This window comes from Anolis sagrei, chromosome 5 (assembly GCF_037176765.1).
Source record: "Anolis sagrei isolate rAnoSag1 chromosome 5, rAnoSag1.mat, whole genome shotgun sequence".
Lineage (NCBI taxonomy): Eukaryota > Metazoa > Chordata > Lepidosauria > Squamata > Dactyloidae > Anolis > Anolis sagrei.
The window spans coordinates 76,680,780-76,699,542 of NC_090025.1; the positions used below are offsets into that span (position 1 = coordinate 76,680,780).

The following is an 18,763-nucleotide window of genomic DNA, read 5'->3' on the forward strand; positions in this document are numbered from 1 at the left end:
AACAGCAGAAACATACATGTAGCGAGCAAGGATTGGCTTCCATTCAACAGGATGGAACAGGATTGCAGAGCCACAGCTTCATAGGATCAAAAATAATATGTATATTAAAGACAAAAGAAATCCATTCTAGATAGGAAAGGTTCTTGGAGCTAACTAGCTTCACTGAGCTATCTTCTAAGGAAAAGGAAAAATAATAAAAGTGACTATATCTATTACATCTTGCCTGGACAATGGCGAGATGCCTCCTCATTCTAGAGAAGACAAAAGGAGAAGAGAACCAATATGGTGAACTCTGATAACATGGCTTTTTCCAGGGCAATAAAAATACCTTTAAAGAGGAAGTTACTTTTTCCCTGAAGAGATCACATTGCTAAGTATTCAAAGGGGGAGGAGATAGTGGCATGCAAAGATGAGTAAGACAACACCCATCTAAGCCCCTCCTTAAGATAAGCTTGATTGAGGAAATTAGGAGAAGGAATCCCTCTAATTTATCTAAGCTAACTACTCATTGAAAGCTGGAGACTTTTGCAGTCAGGGATGAAACATAACAATAAGACCCCCCCCCCCCCCCGAGTTGGACAGGACTAGAATTAATGTCAAGGGGAAACCTTTACCTTTAACTTTACAGTGGGTTCTATTATGTATTGGAGTAAAGATAACTGTAAGGATTAAAAAAATTCTTTTTTTTTTTTTGGTGGGAATGGGGGGTGAGGTGATGATGATGGAGACAACAATGACATATGAACAGAAATTCTCAGAAAATGTAGGGAATTGAGGGAATTCTTTTGTAGTTTGTTTCCCCTGCCTAACTCATATGTAGTCACAGCAAATGCAGGTACCTATAAATCCTTCTTGGCTTTGCCATAAACTGTTCATTGATTGTTTTTGAAGTGCTCAGTCATTTTACAATTTGTTGGCTGAGAAGTCTTTCTCAGTCCTACGCACATTTCCTTGGGAACCTTGTGGACTGTACTTTTGAGGAATCATTGTTAAGTGCCGATAGGATATGATTTCAGTGGAAAGTGGAGCTCTATCTATATTTCTGAAATGCTGGTCCCTTCTGAACTGTAGGATTGTTTGCACTGGTGCTCCATGTTCTCTCCATGTGCATACATAGAGCTTCATATTTCAAAAACAATATACACATTTTCCATCCTGTGAAGACCTTCTACAAAGAGAAAGACACTTGTACATGTCATGGTCGAATCCGAAATTAGAAAACTGTCTGTTGTCCTTTTGGATTACCCATTTGTGTTTTGTTTGTTGAAATCAGATGATATGTCTTTGATTTTTATTAATAGAAGGATGTATGCCTTCCTAGCACATAATGCAATCTGCCCATCTGCTCAAAAACAGCATGGACATAAACATCATTAACATATGTTAGCAAATTAATTATTTTATTTCCAGTGTTGTGCTAGAGTACAAGTTTAATTGTGTGCTTCTTGCTATTCTATTAGATTATAGACATTATTTTTGATTGCTTTAATATGTATAGCAATGTATTTATATGACTAATGTGGCAAATTAAAGCATTAAGGAGTAGAGATACTTCAATTTAATTGACAGAAATATGTTTAGGGAGTGTACAGCTAGCAATGACTAATTTGTCCTTGAGGGATTTTCATTGAAGGGCTATGCATTTAAAACATATTAAGTTTGTATTTCTTTCAATTTGCTATAGGAATACACAATGGATGTTTTTTTCCGCCAGACTTGGGTAGATAAGAGATTAAGATATGATGGTCCAATTGAAATTCTAAGACTAAACAACTTAATGGTTACCAAAGTCTGGACACCAGACACTTTCTTCCGGAATGGGAAAAAATCTGTTGCACATAATATGACAGCTCCAAATAAACTGTTTCGAATAATGAGAAATGGCACCATCTTGTATACAATGAGGTAGGTGATTTTATCAATGTATGTTTCTGTATTTGTTTATATGATATATTTACTAGGCATGTGTAATCAATAAAATAAATGCATTGTCGAAGGCTTTCATGGCTGGAATCACTGGGTTGTTGTAGGTTTTTCTGGGCTATATGGCCATGTTCTAGAGGCATTTCCTCCTGACGTTTCACCTGCATCTATGGCAAGCATCCTCAGAGGTAGTGAAGTCTGTTGGAAGTAGGAAAATGGGTTTATATATCTGTGGAATGACCAGGGTGGGACAAAGGACTTTTGTCGGCTGGAGCTAGGTGTGAATGTTTCAACTGACCACCTTGAGAAGCCATTGAAATACACAGAGAAGCCATTGAAATCCACAAGCATGTGGACAATTTCAACAGAAAGGAAGAAACCATGAAAATGAACAAAATCTGGCTACCAGTATTAAAAAACTCAAAAATTACAATAGCAAAACAACAGAGAGTAAACAATCAGGCACATCAAATCACTCTCAACAAAAGATTCCCCCCAGGCTAATCAAGGTGGTCAGTTGAAACATTCACACCTAGCTCCAGCAGACAAAAGTCCTTTGTCCCACCCTGGTCATTCCACAGATATATAAACCCATTTTCCTACTTCCAACAGATCTCACTACCTCTGAGGATGCTTGCCATAGATGCAGGCGAAACGTCAGGAGAAAATGCCTCTAGAACATGGCCATATAGTCCGGAAAAACCTACAACAACCCAATAAAATAAATGTTTCAAAACTCATTACAAAATTAGGGGGCACCGGCATTTCATTTCTAAAGTGTTTCTAAAGTATAGTTAGTGAAAAATTCATTACTATAATGAGAGTAACGAAATTTCATTACTTTTTCATCATAGCAATTGTGCCTAATTATGATAATTGGGGGAACTTCAGGGCTCCTTTCTCCCTCATTTTTACAGCTATTGGGGTGTAATTTGCTACAACGGTAGAATACATTTACCACTGTTTCAGAACATTTCACTTATCCACAGATTTTTGAGGAATTTTTTAAGTTTTTATATTTTAAACATTTTAAAAACAAAAACTACAATAGCTATTTCTTTGAATTTTTGATACAGTGACACAAGATAACAGGGGATCATTCCCACCAACTTTCAGAAATATTCATACATCTACTAATTTTAGGGATTTAAAAAATTTTTTTGACAAAAGCCTAACAGCTATCTCATTGAATGTCTCTCATATTAACCAACAAAACTTCAATTTAGGGATTTCTTCCCAGCCCAGCACAGAGATTTACTTACCAGAAGTATCACTCAGTCTTCCTCTTTGCAGATTCAACAATTTATTGGATCTCTGGCTGGCAGCTGCTATGGAGGGACAAATCTCTCTCCTGATTGGGGCTTTCTGATACTGAACAGAATTCTGGGAAATACAGTTGAGGACAGGGCCTTTTGAATTCTCTGCCACAGGGGTTCTCACCTTCCCAAACTACATTTCCCAGAATTCTGTGCTTTCTTTGCCAGCGAATTGTGTTTCCTCCCTGCTGCTTCCCTCTCCTAATGGTGAGAGGCCATTAATTTAAAGAGGAGAGGCAGCCTCTTTGGCTTTGCTTTGCTTACTTGCACTGAAAATGAAACTGATTGTAGGAGGCTTCTGAGTTTTACAAAATACAAATGAAAAGTATTGGGTAAGTTTCAATTCTTAAATTTTTGGGATGGGCCGTGCCCATGTGTCGGATATCACCTCGTAAATACGAATTTAACTAATTTGATCTGACTTACAAGGACTAATTAAAAATTGCACACCCCTAATATCTACTACTGGAAAAAATCCCACTAGAACTAATTGCATCTTGTTCTTTGTAGGCTCACCATAAGTGCCGAATGCCCCATGAGATTGGTGGATTTCCCAATGGACGGTCATGCCTGTCCTCTCAAATTTGGGAGTTGTAAGTAGCTGTTATTGTATTTGACATTGTGACAGAGAAGGGATTGGCAACATCAAATGATGTTTGCACTTGTAGGATCAACTGTGGATGGCACCAGACTTGGGTTCTTTTGGGGAGGGGTGTATCACAGCAAAATTCATTTTTCATAGAAATATATTTGTCATTGCAGCAGGTAGTGAACCAAAAAATGTCTTTACAGGGCATATTTTGCACATTGTGTGGTAGAGTCGTCCTAATTCTGTTTGATGTTGTAAACTGCTTTGAATCCCCTCAGAGGTGAGAAAGGTGATATATAAATACAGTAAATAAACAAATAATCAAAGTATAGCTATACATATGAATTATCATTGAGTGCCGAGGTCATTTGAAATCAATAAGAATGTTTTCATTGACCTTAGGAAAGATCAGATCAGTTCTTAAGCCTAGTCTCTCCCATGTCTGTCTCTGTGTTCTACATATGTGTTATTCAGATGCATATCCAAAGAGTGAAATGATTTACACTTGGACAAAAGGACCTCAGCATTCAGTGGAAGTTCCTGAAGAGTCTTCCAGTTTAGTTCAGTATGATCTCCTTGGGCACACAGCATCGACTGACACTGTTAAATCCATTACAGGTAAGAATTTGGTAGCTGATAATCAATTTGAAGTGTGGAATTAGTGGTGTAATTTTCTTTCCAGCAAAGATATTTAGAAGATCTTAGTGTAGGCAGTCTGCGAAGCATAAGGAGCTGACAGATCTCAGACAGTTTATCTTTAGGCTTACACTAAAGCTGCAATGCTGTCTCCCATCTGAAAGTGAAGTGAAAATGGATGAAGATGCACTCCATATAACTTCAGTTTGCTGCTACTGGCATTTTTTCCTAGCTATACAGTTGTAAATCTTGAACTGCAGTTGTGACTTATACTACAAACAGCATGCAGATTGTCGAAATACATCTATATTAAAAAGGCAGCTGGAACAGACACAGGAAAATATAACAGCCCTTACTGCTGAGGCTTTTTTTTTTTTGAGCACATGGTGTGAGAAAATAGCAACAGGCAATGACGGCAAGAGAACTGCTGGTGCTTAAGATCTGTGGGTGTCGCTTTTCTCCCTTTCATTCCTTCTTTCTCTTTTTAATGGTTTGTTACAAAATGCAATTATTAAAAATTCTCTTATTGGTGTGGTTAAAAATGTTGCAACAGAGATCATGACAGAATTAAGCAACAGTGGGAACAGATGTAACTGACAGATTTCTGAGTGGCATTATTGATAGCAAAATGAAGCAATATTTTCCTAATATATTGGGTATTATGAGTAAGTGAGACATCATTGATCTATCACGAAACATCTATCCAAGATCTTTTTCTGCTCCCAAGGAAACGGGCTCCCGAATTTTGGTCAAATCTCAGCAGGTTCCTCTAATCTGTGCAGCACTTTTTGACAATATTGTATAGTGAAGAATAGGTTTCCCACCTAGGTGCCTTTACAGTAGCTCCCCTTTGTTCTAATGTCAAGTTTGCAAAGCAGCCAAAATGGAGAATGATTTGTGCATACAATAATTTTTCACCAGAAGGCCACAAGTTGTTTATAGCTTTCCTTTAAGTGGGTGGAAAGGGAAGATGGATGGAAGCATGACAATTAATCAAGCAGTTCTGTCATGCTTTGTTTTTGAAGAAGGAAGGGGATTATGAAGACAAAGTAGGTAGTAAGATAAGATTGTGTGCTGTCCAGACTTGGGTCGCAACAAATCAAATGCTTCTCGGCAATCTCCAAGGGCTCAGAAAACAAACCAGCCCTATACTCTCCATTTTAGTTCCTTTCAGTGATGGAGGAAAACCATGAGCTTCTCATCTATTTAATACAACTTATCAACTACCTGTGAAACTCGTGTCTTCTTTCATATCCTGTCTAGGTAGTAGCTGAATATCAAAAGAAAGCAGAAATGTGTTGTGGTGTGCTACGTGATTGACAGTCCCTTTTCATATCTATTTCAAATAAGCGTTGGTTCTTGACTTTGAAATCCATTTTCTCATGTGTGGAGGATTTGGAAGGGGCTGATCAGTATGCAAAGGAGAATAGAATGAGATACTATTCTGTTGCTTTCCAAGTGGACCTATATCCATTCTACTTTTTTTCAGTGGACATAGATGAAATTTTCTGAAGCATCTTAGTCTCCATGGTTGTTTCCGCACTGGACTGGAAACATATCTTAGCTTGTGTAAGGTGGACCTGTAGTCTTGGTGGCCCACCTTGATTTGTGTTCCTGTCTTGTCATCATGCAGCTCTCTTGTATAAAGATGGTTCTACTTTCCTACAGAAAGATGTTCAGTATGTTTCTGTGATCTATGCATAACACATACCACACACTACATAAATTAGAGCCAGTGTATCTATCTCTGTTGGTCTATGTGCTCCAGGTTTGAGGGCCTTTGCATAATTAAGAGAACTAGGAAAGCCCTAGTGGACAAGTTGTGTTAAAAGGCAACTTTCCATTGCTCAGTGTGAAAGGTGGATTCTATTCTTTATTAACCTGGCAAGATTGTTCCAAGTTGCTCTTCGTGGGTAGAAATAGCCACCTTTTTAATTTCTCACAGTACTTGAGAGCAAAGCGATAGTGAGAAACTTAGAGGAAATTTCAAGGGTAGCCTTAATTTAGGTATCTGGTCTGGCTTGGAAGACCAGAGATGCATATTCTCTTAAATCCTGGGAGTTTGGTGGGGCACCAGTACTCTTTGGCAGAGAAGGCTAAAAAAAGTCTAAAATTACAACTCCTGGGATTCCATAGCATGACAGTTAAAGTGGTGTCAAACTATGTTAATTCTATAGTATAGATTCATCCCTGGGTAGAAAAAAGAAAAGAAAATAATGTTGGACAGGGAAGATGCTAGGTATTGTTTCACAGTTTGAAAAGTTACTTTTGGAATTGCAACACGCATAATTCTGCAGTCAGTATGCTACTGGTGAACTCTCTCAGTGGGAGGATTTGTGGAGTTCTAGCCCCACATTCTGGCTCAGATGCTAACCATTAGGTGCTAACAAATAGCAGGTGCTGTAAGATGAAAGGACTGGAAAAAAAACCCTCTGAATATTTCTTGACTTGGAAAATCTTATGATACACACACATCAATGCCACCACAACAGCTATCCCAAATTGTTCAAAATGTGTCAGTGTCCCTGGAATTGTTTCTAGCATGCAGGTCCTGAAAGTCCGGACACCTCCTCCCAACATCTGCGCTTTCCTGGGGGGGGGGGGGGAAGATGCCCTGCTGGACTTTCCAGCAGGGCACTGGGACACAAAACATCCCTCCCCCCAAGAAAAGCATTAAAAAGAAAAATAACTTACCTGGTGGCCATTCCCCTTCTCCAGAGCTCCTGGCACATAGAAATGATGTACCAGTAGAGCTCTGGAGAAGAGAGTATGGCAGCCAGATAAGTTATTTTTCTTTTTTAATGCTTTTCTGGAGGTGTTAGAGCCCTCTCGGATATTCTGGCCTTATTGGAACATGAGAGGGCTGTGCAGACGGTCCCCTCAGAAGTTCTAGGACTTCTGAGGAGGCAGTCCAGAAACCAACCACAGCTGGAAAGACCCGGGTCTTTCAAGAAGACCCGGGTCTTTCCAGAACACAAATTATTTCAGAACAAAGCAGGGTTTTCCTGCTTTGTCCCAAAAGCATTTGTTTTTACTTGGGGTGTTGTTTGGACACCCCACGTGAAAATGCAAGAGAGCATGCACTTAAGCTGCTGTCTCAATGTGCCCTTAAAGTGGTGCACTGAGACTTTCCAGACAGTATTCTTTCAAGGCCCTAACCAGAGTGTGATCTCTCATTTTTGCAATGGAATAGTACCATATACCTTTAAAATTGAACTAGTTGAATGCAACTGAAATGAGATTGGGTAGGTGATCTGAACATCTTTTAAAAAATGCTTTTAGTATGTCATTTTTTTTCTCATTTTTTAAAAAGGTGAATATATTGTAATGACCGTACACTTCCACCTCCGACGAAAAATGGGTTACTTTATGATACAAACATACATTCCATGCATCATGACTGTGATCCTCTCCCAAGTTTCATTTTGGATCAACAAGGAATCCGTTCCTGCCAGAACAGTTTTTGGTAAGTACAATTATTGCCTTTGCCTGTTTCTAGATTACAATAGAATCATTATAATCCAAGTTCAAGATGAGGGAAGTCTTGGCTCAAATGTCTACTCCACCATGATTCCCAGGATTGCCTTATGCAAGGTGATGCCTCCCAGCCTCAGCATTTTGTCCTCCTGCTGTGAGACTCAAATGGGAGCAGAGGAGAACTACGTCATTTTGTGCTACTTGGAGGAAGCATAGGGCTTTTTAAATAAATAAATAAATAAATAAAGGCAGGGTCCATATTGGGGGAAAGCAGATTTTTCTTATGTCTTAATGGCATTCTGTCTTGTTTGGTCCATTGACAAGACTGCCTGGGGAGGGAAGCAGGCATGACTTACACTGTATAGTTGTCCCCAGATACAATGTCACGCATACCTCCATATACTGAATGATAGCTTTACATTGCATTCATTTAATATTAAGCTAGGGGTGTCAAACTCACTGGGGGCCACATCAATCCTATAGCTGTCTTTAAAGGGTTGTTGAATGCATAAATAAAGAATCAATGGATACAGAGGGCCGCTCTTTAGTTTTTATCCAGTTTGGGTCCCCAGATGTTACTGAATGACAACTCCCATAACTCCTTTTGATTATCTGCCATGCAGACTGGGAATAGCGGGAATTGCAACCCAACAGCACTTGTGGCTCTCAGGTTGGGATAAGGTCGAAGGTCGTTTTGAAGTCAAGCATCATATCTACAAGCCTTGTATATACATTCAAACCCCACTATCCTGATTAAACAGAACAAACGGTAGCCTTCCAGCTCTAGCTATGATGTCTAATGGTGAGGAATACAGGAATTGTAATCCAACATCTGGAGGGGCACATAAAATGACATGGAAGGTCAGATTTGACCTGTGCGTCTTGAGTTTAACACATGTGCCTTAAGTATTAATTTGGGGTAGCACTGAGAAGCTAGATAAGGGAAATAAAATTAATGTTTTTCATTAGAGAGAAAGAAGATTTTGCTTCTTTATCAGCATTACAATCCTCTTTTGTTGTAATAGAGAGTTCTGGATGCACGTGTGCATAGGGGCTATTTGTTCATACTTTTATGAATGGGGGGCTTTTACATGGGTTTCCAGCCAAAATTGCCTGGAAGGTGTGCTACAGTTTTTTTTAAATGGAGGTTGAGCTGGTTTTGGGATCTCATGGGGGACTTCATGGCCACAAAACTGCGAACCAGATGTCATACGCAGCCTATGTTGACAGTTTATCTACTCCTATCTCAGGGGTTGCAATACATCATTGGCTTTCAGAGCTTCTGTGTTTGTTCATCTTGGTCTCGTTTACCCTCCTCCTACTATAGGAGAAAGGAAGGAAGACTGGCAAGATTATCTAGAATGCCAACAAACAAACCTAAGAAATCAGAAAGCTCACTGTGATGCATGGCAGTTGGAGAATAATTCAGTACTGTAATGGCCTGAGGAGAGATGATAAGGCTAGAGGAGGCTTCAGCTTTCCATATTATTATGTTGAGCATAGTGAAAGGGCAATAATGGCACAGATCCCGGGATGCAATGCAGGCTTTGAAAATAGCATTTTCTTGTATTTGGGACAATTACACGCAAAACAAATATTAATAAATTCAGGATTACACTCTGTTTATACTTCCAGTGGCAAGATAGTGCTATTTCACATGTGTGGTGGCCAAAGAGGGCAACACATCTATCCCTTTCATAGCTACACCTGCTGAAATTGTGTCTTCTACACAACATTTTAATATGCAGAGATTCTATTCCATTCTGTATATGATCACCTCATTCATATGTGTGTGTTCTAGTTCAGCACAAAGTTGTCTGGCTCAATGATATAATGTCTGCTTCAAATATATATATGTACAAGCCTACACAGCACCATCTTGTGCATAGTTTACCCTACATGCTTGTGCATATTTACTCTTGGGTGACCCCCAGTGATTGCAGTGGGACTTATTCCAAAGTAATTTTCTACATATCTGAACCCTTAGAGCATTTCTGTTGATGATTAGGTACTGAATTATGGCATATTCAGGGAATTCTTGACTGAGGGAGGATTGACTTTCCATACTGTTTTTTTCTTCCTATTTCTTCCTAGAGATCTGCTGTATCTATTAGAAGTATGGGAACTTTGTGATAAAAGTAGGTAGAAGGATTGTATAACTATCTGCAAGATCAGACCTAAATATTTTTCTGCCTAAGGTTGAAAACACATGACACCCTTCTCTGAGGTGAAGGTGCATTGTACCCAAAGCTGGCCAAGTTATTTCAGCTTGGGTCAGAAGATCCAAAAGCACCTCTCTTGGCGCTCAAAAAGAGAAACTCATAATGAATTAATTAACTAACAAATAATTGTCTTTTTAGTGACACTCAAAATGATCCATTGAATGGTAGGGCTGGGTTTGGTGAGGCCTTCAGGTGTAAGAGGAAAAACTGAGGGAAATGTCTTATTATTGGATCATTAGGTATGATCAGGTCCGTAGCCAGAATTTTGATTGGGGGGGGGGGGGGGGCTGAGTTTGATGGGGGGGGGGGGGGTGAGGATCTATTATTTATTTATTTATGTAGGGCTTTTATATCCCGTCCTATCTCAACCTCCGCAGAGGGACTCCAGACCGCTAACAAAGCGGCACCCCATGGTGCCCACATCAAAACATAAATATACAATTATCAGCAATGTAATAATAACAACAATATAAAACAGTATAAACAGTATAAAACTGTATAAACAATATAAAAACAGAAACAAATAGTCAGCGGTCACGGATTTAAATCATGATACAACGGCAGTCCATCAGTTCTAAATAAGTCAACACGTCAGTAGGTCAGCCTGATCTACAAAGGCCTGATCCCATAGCCAGGATTTTACTTGTTTCTGGAAGGTCAAGAGGGCAACAATGGGGGGACAATGAGCAGGATCTCCTTAGATGATCTTAGGGCCCTAGGTGGATCATAGTGAGAGATACGTTTGGACAAGTAAACTGGGCCAGAACCATTAAGAACCCTAGCAAACCTTTTGTATCATTATTCCAATACCCCCGTGCATATGGGATACATTGAGCATGGTGATCAGATCATGATATGAATAAACATAACAGTTTAAATAATGTACCAGTAAGGCCTTCTCGCAGATCACCCTGAGAATTTTAGGGTGGGGGAAGCTGAAGCCCCTCAAGCAGCCCCCCCCCCCCCGGCTACATGCCTGGGTATGGTTAAAACTCATCCTTCCTTTGAATGTCTCAGGAATCCACCTGATTAGGAATTCATCTTTTGTGTGAATGTTTAAAAAGGAGCCCAACCAATGTGAATGGGACATTTGCCCATGTAAAAGAACATGCCTCCAGGCCCTGAATCTATAGTCAGCTTTGCTGATACTATCTTCTTTTGCTTTGCTGTTAGTGAATAGAAAAAGCAATTAGGAAAATCGATTACTGGATATTAGAGTGAAACACATTAAAATGCAATTTGAAAGCGGATGCTACAATGGACATAGAAAACGAAGGAGATAAACCACATGGAGGCAACATGCAGAGAGTGGGGGGATGTCTGGATTTCTGACAAAGGACGAGAGAATACAGATGTGGCGAAAGCAATTTTCTAAAGAAGATACCTTTGTGAACCTCTGGTTTATCATGCATTGGATAAGGATTCATCAAGTGGGGACCATTGAGCTGAATGACCTATTTAATGGAATAGTTTTAAGAGACTAATGAACGAGGTTGAACCTGGATTAGAATGGAAGGGGCAGAGTTTTCATTGGAATGAGAAAACTGAATATGTATGCATTACACAGTGCTCTGCTCCCTCCATTTCATTCTAACGCAATATTGCTGAAGAAGACGTTTGAGTCTCAAGGGTGTCTTTTCACGTTAGACTCGAAATGAGATAATAGGTTTTTGGAAGTTCCTCCTCCCCTCCCCACTTTGAAAAAACAAAATGTGATTGTTGTTGTTTGGGATGTACAGCTTCACAGAAGAAATATACCCCAGATGTAAGATGAATTCATTGGGCATTGTACATAGGGAAGGGTATAAATATCTCCACCCCCCTACTGCTATTTCAGTAAGGGTTTTTTTTCTCCCTAAAACCTGCACAAACTGACCAAAAATGGTTGTTGGACAAAGTTTGTGTCTCAACTACAGACAACCAATGTAGTGGTTTCTTATTATGGGTGAAGAGTGGCAGTACAGTGTAGTGGTTTGAGTGGACTACAGTGGGACTTGGACTCTAGGAGGTTTAAATCCTTGCTTGGCCTTGGAAACCTACTGGTTGATCCTCAGAAAGTCATACTCTCTCATCCTCAGCAAAAGACCCACCTGGAAATGAATCTTGCCAAGAAAACATGTGATGGGATTATCTTAGGGTTGTCATAAGTGAGAAACTATTTAAAGGCAACAGTAGAAGATATAGGACCAACAGGCTAAAACTAGGTAGTAAACCTACCCCAAGATATGATGAGTTGGCATATCCAATTATCCTGGTCAGGGATGGTTGAAGATATTTTGCTTCTTAAGGCAAAACAGCAAATGATGTCCCTCTCCTTCTCCCATTTCTAGGTACATAGCTCCCAAGGAGCGCCAAGTTACCTGGGCATGTGAGGCTGAAAATCCAGGAAATACCTATTAGCCGATTATTATTATTATTATTATTATTATTATTATTATTATTATTATTTGAAACACAACAAGATGAGTCCACAGCAAACAAGATCACTCTGCTGGCTGTTATATTGGATCACATGTCAGATCCTTCCCAAGTATCTAGGATTATTATTATTATTATTATTATTATTATTATTATTATTATTTTATTTATACCTTGCTTTTCTCCCCATGGGGCCTCAAGGTGGTTAACACTCCACACTAGGGAAGTTTAAAAGGTACAATGCAAAAATTAAAAAGCAATTAAATAGTAGCAATGTGGTAAGAACAAAAATAAAATATAGTAAAATAGCATTTCAAATTCATATTCGGGATTGCATATTTGTATATTTTAAAATATGTGCTAATGCTTTTATGTCAACTGGCTTTGAGTATCCTTTGGGAGAGATAAAGTGAGGTATAAATAAATATAATAATAATAATAATAATAATAATATTCCTCCCAATCCCACCCACAGCACTGCCTGAATTAAAAACCACAGCACCCTCTGAACAGATCTTCAAAACCTTTTTCTTTAAGCCTGTTTGAATAAAAAGGTTTTAGCCTGCCGCTGGATGGACAGCCAGGGTTGGGGGCGGGGGGGGGGGGGGCACTGTTGCAGTAATAACAACTAAGTTGCAAAATAAAATTGCTGTCCCCTCAAGATACCTCAAATCTGTTGCCTGGGGTGCCCAAGATTTGGGGAGTGGCTTTAAGTCTGGTCACAGTGAAAAAAAGGGAATCCAGTGGGCCCTCGGTAACTGCTGGGTTCTGGTTCCAGACCCCCATGTAGATACCTATTATACACAATGGCATATTGAAATGGCGAGTATCTCATACAAGTTCAGGAGAGAGCCTGAGGATCCATGAAAGTGTGGAGGACTACAGCAAAGTATGCCTGGGTTCTGATTCCACTGAGAACTTTAAGATCATCTGGGAAGGCCCTGCTCTTGGTCCCGCCTTCATCACAATCACGTTTGGTGGGGATGAGACAGGACCTTCTCAGTGGTAGCCCCTCGGCTATGGAATGCCCTCCTTAGGGAGATCAGATCTGCTCCCTCCCTATTGACGTTTCAGAGGCAAGCTAAAACGTGGCTATTCGAGCAAGCGTTTACAAATACAGAGTAGCTAATATAGGAAATTGAATGACCTGACAATAGAATTGGACAGTGCTTGAGAATAATGAGACGCTGATGATATTGCTTTTATTGCTTTTGTGATATCTTATATTGTTTAATGTTTTTTATCTATTATGTTTTATGTATACTGATTTCCTGGAAACCGCCTTGTCACCAATTGGCTTAGAAATACAGTAAATAAATAAATAAATAAATAAATATGCCTGCACCTCAGTGTAGTGCTAGTTATGTGAGAAAAGCAAAGTTTGCTTTTTGGATTTTATTTTAATATTTTCAAGTTGTGGTCGGTTGAATACATGGATTCAGAACCCGTGGATAGATATTTTTTAGTCTGCCTTTGTGGCTTTAAAATATAAATGCTACAAAAAATGGTCTAGTTTCTATGGAAATTATCCAGCCAGCAACCTTTAGCTAAATTTGGAAAATCCTATCATTTACAGGCATATACTGGAGTGCTTGCTTGTTTGCTGCTCCTGCTGGCTTTCTGCTCTCCCGTGGAGCAGCCTCCATAGGTCTAGTGCTCCATGCTGGTTATGAAGAAGCAAGACACAGTCTGCCTATTGCATTTCTTCATGTTCAGACAGCCAGGAGGTGTTTCCTATCTCTTATTTTTACTTAAAAGGATTTCTTTAAGAAACCTCTTATATATATGTAGGGTACAGTGACAGCTGGTGGTCCCTAACTTGATCCAGGCTCAGTCTACTCTGGGTTTTCAAGGTGGTATCCAAGGTGTTCAACTCATATAGAGGGAGGGACCTGGCATGTTCAATAACCCAGATCAAGTATGGGCTAAAATCTGGAGCAGATTCACCACCCATTGATATGGAAGCCATCAGTTGTCACAAACAGATGCCCTAAGATGCAGATAGACAATGTGTGTCAGTATGAGTTGAAAAATCAATGTTTGTTAATAGTTATTAGTTCATCCCTTTCTCTTCTAAAAACATAGGATATGGTGAGTTTTTTCTTTTCTTCTGGGGGCCTTTCCAGATAGGCCCTATATCCCAGGATCTGATCCCAGGTTTTTCTGCTTTAAACTGGATTATATGAGTCCACACTGCCTGATCATCTGGGATAAACAGAAAAACTGGGATCAGATCCTGGGATATAGGGCCTGTCTGGAATGGCCTTAGGACCCATTTCCAAATATATCAGTGAGAAGCAGGATTCTTGTTCTTAATTATGCTCATATACATGCTGCATATTTGCTTTATTCATAGGTTTGGCATAAACCTGGGAAAGTTGTTTGCTTGGACCACAACTAGTATCCCCTAGTTGTCAAGGTCTGTAGCATCTATGGTTCTGATTATCCTGGTAGCGTAGCTGCTCATTTTATTCATTACTGATTCTCCCACCTTCATGTTCCTTCTCAGTGTTCCTTTGACTTCTGCAAAAGGATTTGCAGAATTCAGTTGTGAGAGCACCACAAGTGGTATTCATCACACACTGGGCAATATCCTGCATTCCTACAGTGCAGCATATTATTTGCCATTGGAGTTGCATTCTCTTTGCCCTACACTGGCATAGAATCATAGAGTTGGAAGAGACCTCATGGGGTATCTAGTCCAACCCCCTGTCAAGATACAGGAAAATCGCATTCAAAGCACCCCAACAGATGGCCATCCAGACTCTGTTTGAAAGCCTCCAAAGAAGGAGCTTCCGAGGCAAAGAGTTCTACTGCTGAACAGCTCTCACAGTTAGGAAGTTCTTCCTAATGTTCAGGTGGAATCTCTTTTCCTGTAGTTTGAAGCTATTGTTCCACGTCCTACTCTCCAGGGCAGAAGAAGAAGTACTATTTTTCTACCCCACCTCCATCTCCCCGAAGGGCCTCGGGGCAGCTTACATGGGGCTAAGCCCAGGCAACATACAATTACAATAACAAACAGTAACAAATTACAATTTAAAAGCATAAAATAGCATAACAATAATAGACAAACATCAAGCAACAAGAGACTAATTTTGAGGGGTGGGAGGAAGGCCAATATCGAGATGATTAAAGGATAATTGGTTCAATAAGGTGGATGAAAAGGTATAATAACATAATAATAATAATAATAATAATAATAATAATAATAATAATTTTATTTATACCCCACCACCATCTTCCCAAGGGGAGTTGGGGTGGCTTACATGAGGCCAAGCCCAACAACACATCAGTAAAAACAAAACAGCAAGCAAATAAAAGAGTACAATTAATAGGAAATATCATGAAAGCAGAGCAATTCAACAGGACCAGAATCAATTCAGTTTCACTTACAAAATCTGAATAGTAATGTATGTAGTATGTCATAGAAGTTGTTAGTTGAAAGCATGACAAAACATCCACATCTTTAATTCCTTACGGAATGTGGCTAGGGAGGGTGCTAGCCTAATCTCTCTGGGGAGGGAGTTCCAGAGACAGGGGGCCACCACCGAAAATTCCCTTTCTCTCGTCCCCACCAGCCGTGCTTGAGACAGGGGTGGGAGCAAGAGAAGAGCATCCCTGGAAGATCTTAAGGATCGTGTGGGCTCATAGAAGAGGAGGCGGTCACACAGATAGGCAGGTCCTGAACCGTTTAGAGCTTTATCTAATAACCTGCACCTTGAATTGGGACCGGAAACTTATCAGCAGCCAGTGGAGCTGTTTAAACAGAAGGGTTGACCGCTCCCTGTAACTTGCTCTGGTTAACAATCTGGCAGCAGAAACAAGCTTGCTCCCTCCTCCCTATGACTTTCCCTCATGTATTAATACATGGCCATCATGTCTCCTCTGAGTCTTCTCTTGTCCAGGCTAAACATGTCCAGCTCTTTAAGCCAATCTGCACAATGGATGCATGTTGGAGGACAGTGCACTTGGCTGTTCTAGTAGGGAAATTGTTTCTAGTATGTCCCAGTTTTGCTTGTTTTCATCCATGATGTCTTTCTATGTAAATCTGTAATAAAAAAGAAAGTAAAGGAAATATGAATTATTTTTGTTTGTATTTGTATATGCACACTGGCAAAATTTTGGGCTGAAAATTGTATTGCTATTTTTTTTATAAAATGAGAATATCCCTATCTGGAAATGTGAATAAGCTTCATTAAAAATGTGGATCAATCTTGAGGATCTCTCGCTATAGCCTAAGATAACATTAGCTGTGGTTGTTTTCCAACTATAGTGAGTTTGAGAAAAAACCCAGAACTAATTTAAAAATATCATTCTGCTCCTGGATTGCTGTACAATATAGTCCATTCATTGCCACTTGGTCCTCAGGCATCCTTAGATCATTCTGGATCAGTGGCTCCCAAACTTTGGTTTTTGAAATATTTGTTGTTGTTGTTCATTTGTTCAGTGACCTCATAGACCAACTCACACTAGAGCTCTCTGTCAGCCATCACCACCCCCAGCTCCTTCAAGGTTAATCCAGTCACTTCAAGGATGCCATCCATCCATCTTGCCCTTGGTCAGCCCCTCTTCCTTTTCCCTTCCATTTTCTCCAGCATAATTGTCTTCTCTAAGCTTTCTTGTCTTCTTATGATGTGGTCAAAGTACTTCATCTTGGCCTCTACTATCCTTCCCTCCAATGAGCAGAAGGGATTTATTTCCTGAAGTATGGACTGGTTGGATCTTCTCGCGGTCCAAGGCACTCTCAGAACTTTCCTTCAACACCACAGTTCAAAAGCATCTATCTTCCTTCACTCAGCCTTCCCTATCGTCCAGTAGGCTTGGGTAACTACGGAAAAATTTGGTTCTAAACTCGTTTCGTTTTTAGGGGGGCCCTTGTGTTTCGTTTTTTTAAAGAATTCCGAAATTTTCCTTTAAAAAGGAAATTTACGAAATTTCGTAAAATTATGAATCGATTCGTTAATGGCAGACGCAATTGCGCAGTATGCTAAAAAACCCTCCAAATGGGACAGGAGGAACTTCTGAAGCTTCCCTCTCCCTCTGTTGTTGACTGTTGGTGTGATAATTTATTTTTTATCACTGATAAAACAAACAACAACTATAAAACTTGCACCAGACATACGGAAATAATTACGAAACAATTACGAAACAATTTTGAAACAATTACGAAACAATTATGAAACAATACGAAATAAATTGGAAAAATTGTTTCGATTTTTAATTACTCCTCACAGTAGTCCTGCATGGCTCAATATTGGATCGTAAGCTAATTTAAATACGAATTAATAACGAATTACGAAATTAACGAACGAAACCGCCCAAGCCTATCGTCCAGCTCTCACATCCGTAGGTGACTATGGATATGAAATATTTAGGACTTTAGTTTCCAGGATTCCTGTTGGCTGGCCAATCTAGCTAGGACTGCTGGGAACTGAAGTCCAAAACAACTGGAGAATCAAAGTTTGAGAATCACTGCTATAGAAAATCAGACAAAATACTAGGAACGGATTATTATTTTGATAAGTGATTGTTAGGAATCCTGTTAGTGTCTGTTGCATTTATGCATGTGGTTGTACTTTTTAAACCATTGCACCATGGATGTATTCTGTTCATGGTTCCATATCTAAAGCTGAACAAAGTGTAAGTGCCCATTCAGGTGCACAGTTTTGGATGGTACCTAACACCACTTGATTCACTGGAATAGCAGAAAGTGCTGTTGCATATTCCTCATTCTGCAACCAAACAATGAGTAAGTCCATTGGTAGAAGGCTGACAAAGTGAAACTACTATGTAACTACAGGAGGGGACACTTACACTAATATAGGATATTGGGCACTGTTTCAGTTGAAACCTTTCTGAATATATGCTTGCTGCCAAATTGTCTTCTTTGTACAATAGTCCCCGTTGAATATCATCTGTAGCAGACTTCCAGCAGAATAGTTTTGACAGATAAAATAGCTGCCTTTTAAAGTGCCCAGTGATAATCCTGCCGTTTTTCATAAGCAGCCCAAAGTGAATCGTTTCCTTTAATACAGATGTCACCAGTTCTTCTGTTTGGATTATATGGGGAATAAGAAAAAAAATCGCAGTTCAAGCTATGACATAATATATTAGCACTTGCATGCTGGTTAGACCATCTGATACTCTCTTTGAAAAGACTTGAGTTTTTAATAGCATACATT

General features: G+C 39.6%; 1 protein-coding gene across 2 annotated transcripts in view; it reads left to right on the top strand.

Annotated features, from left to right (window-relative positions):
* Window positions 1-18,763, top strand: part of LOC132776623 (gamma-aminobutyric acid receptor subunit alpha-4-like) — a 104,082-nt gene that overhangs the window by 51,109 nt on the left and 34,210 nt on the right. For both annotated transcript variants that reach the window (XM_060778481.2, XM_060778479.2), the window contains exons 4-7: window positions 1,685-1,905; window positions 3,750-3,832; window positions 4,303-4,446; window positions 7,778-7,930. In XM_060778481.2, the coding sequence (XP_060634464.2) occupies window positions 1,685-1,905; window positions 3,750-3,832; window positions 4,303-4,446; window positions 7,778-7,930 (601 nt within the window). The remainder of the gene's footprint in view (window positions 1-1,684; window positions 1,906-3,749; window positions 3,833-4,302; window positions 4,447-7,777; window positions 7,931-18,763) is intronic.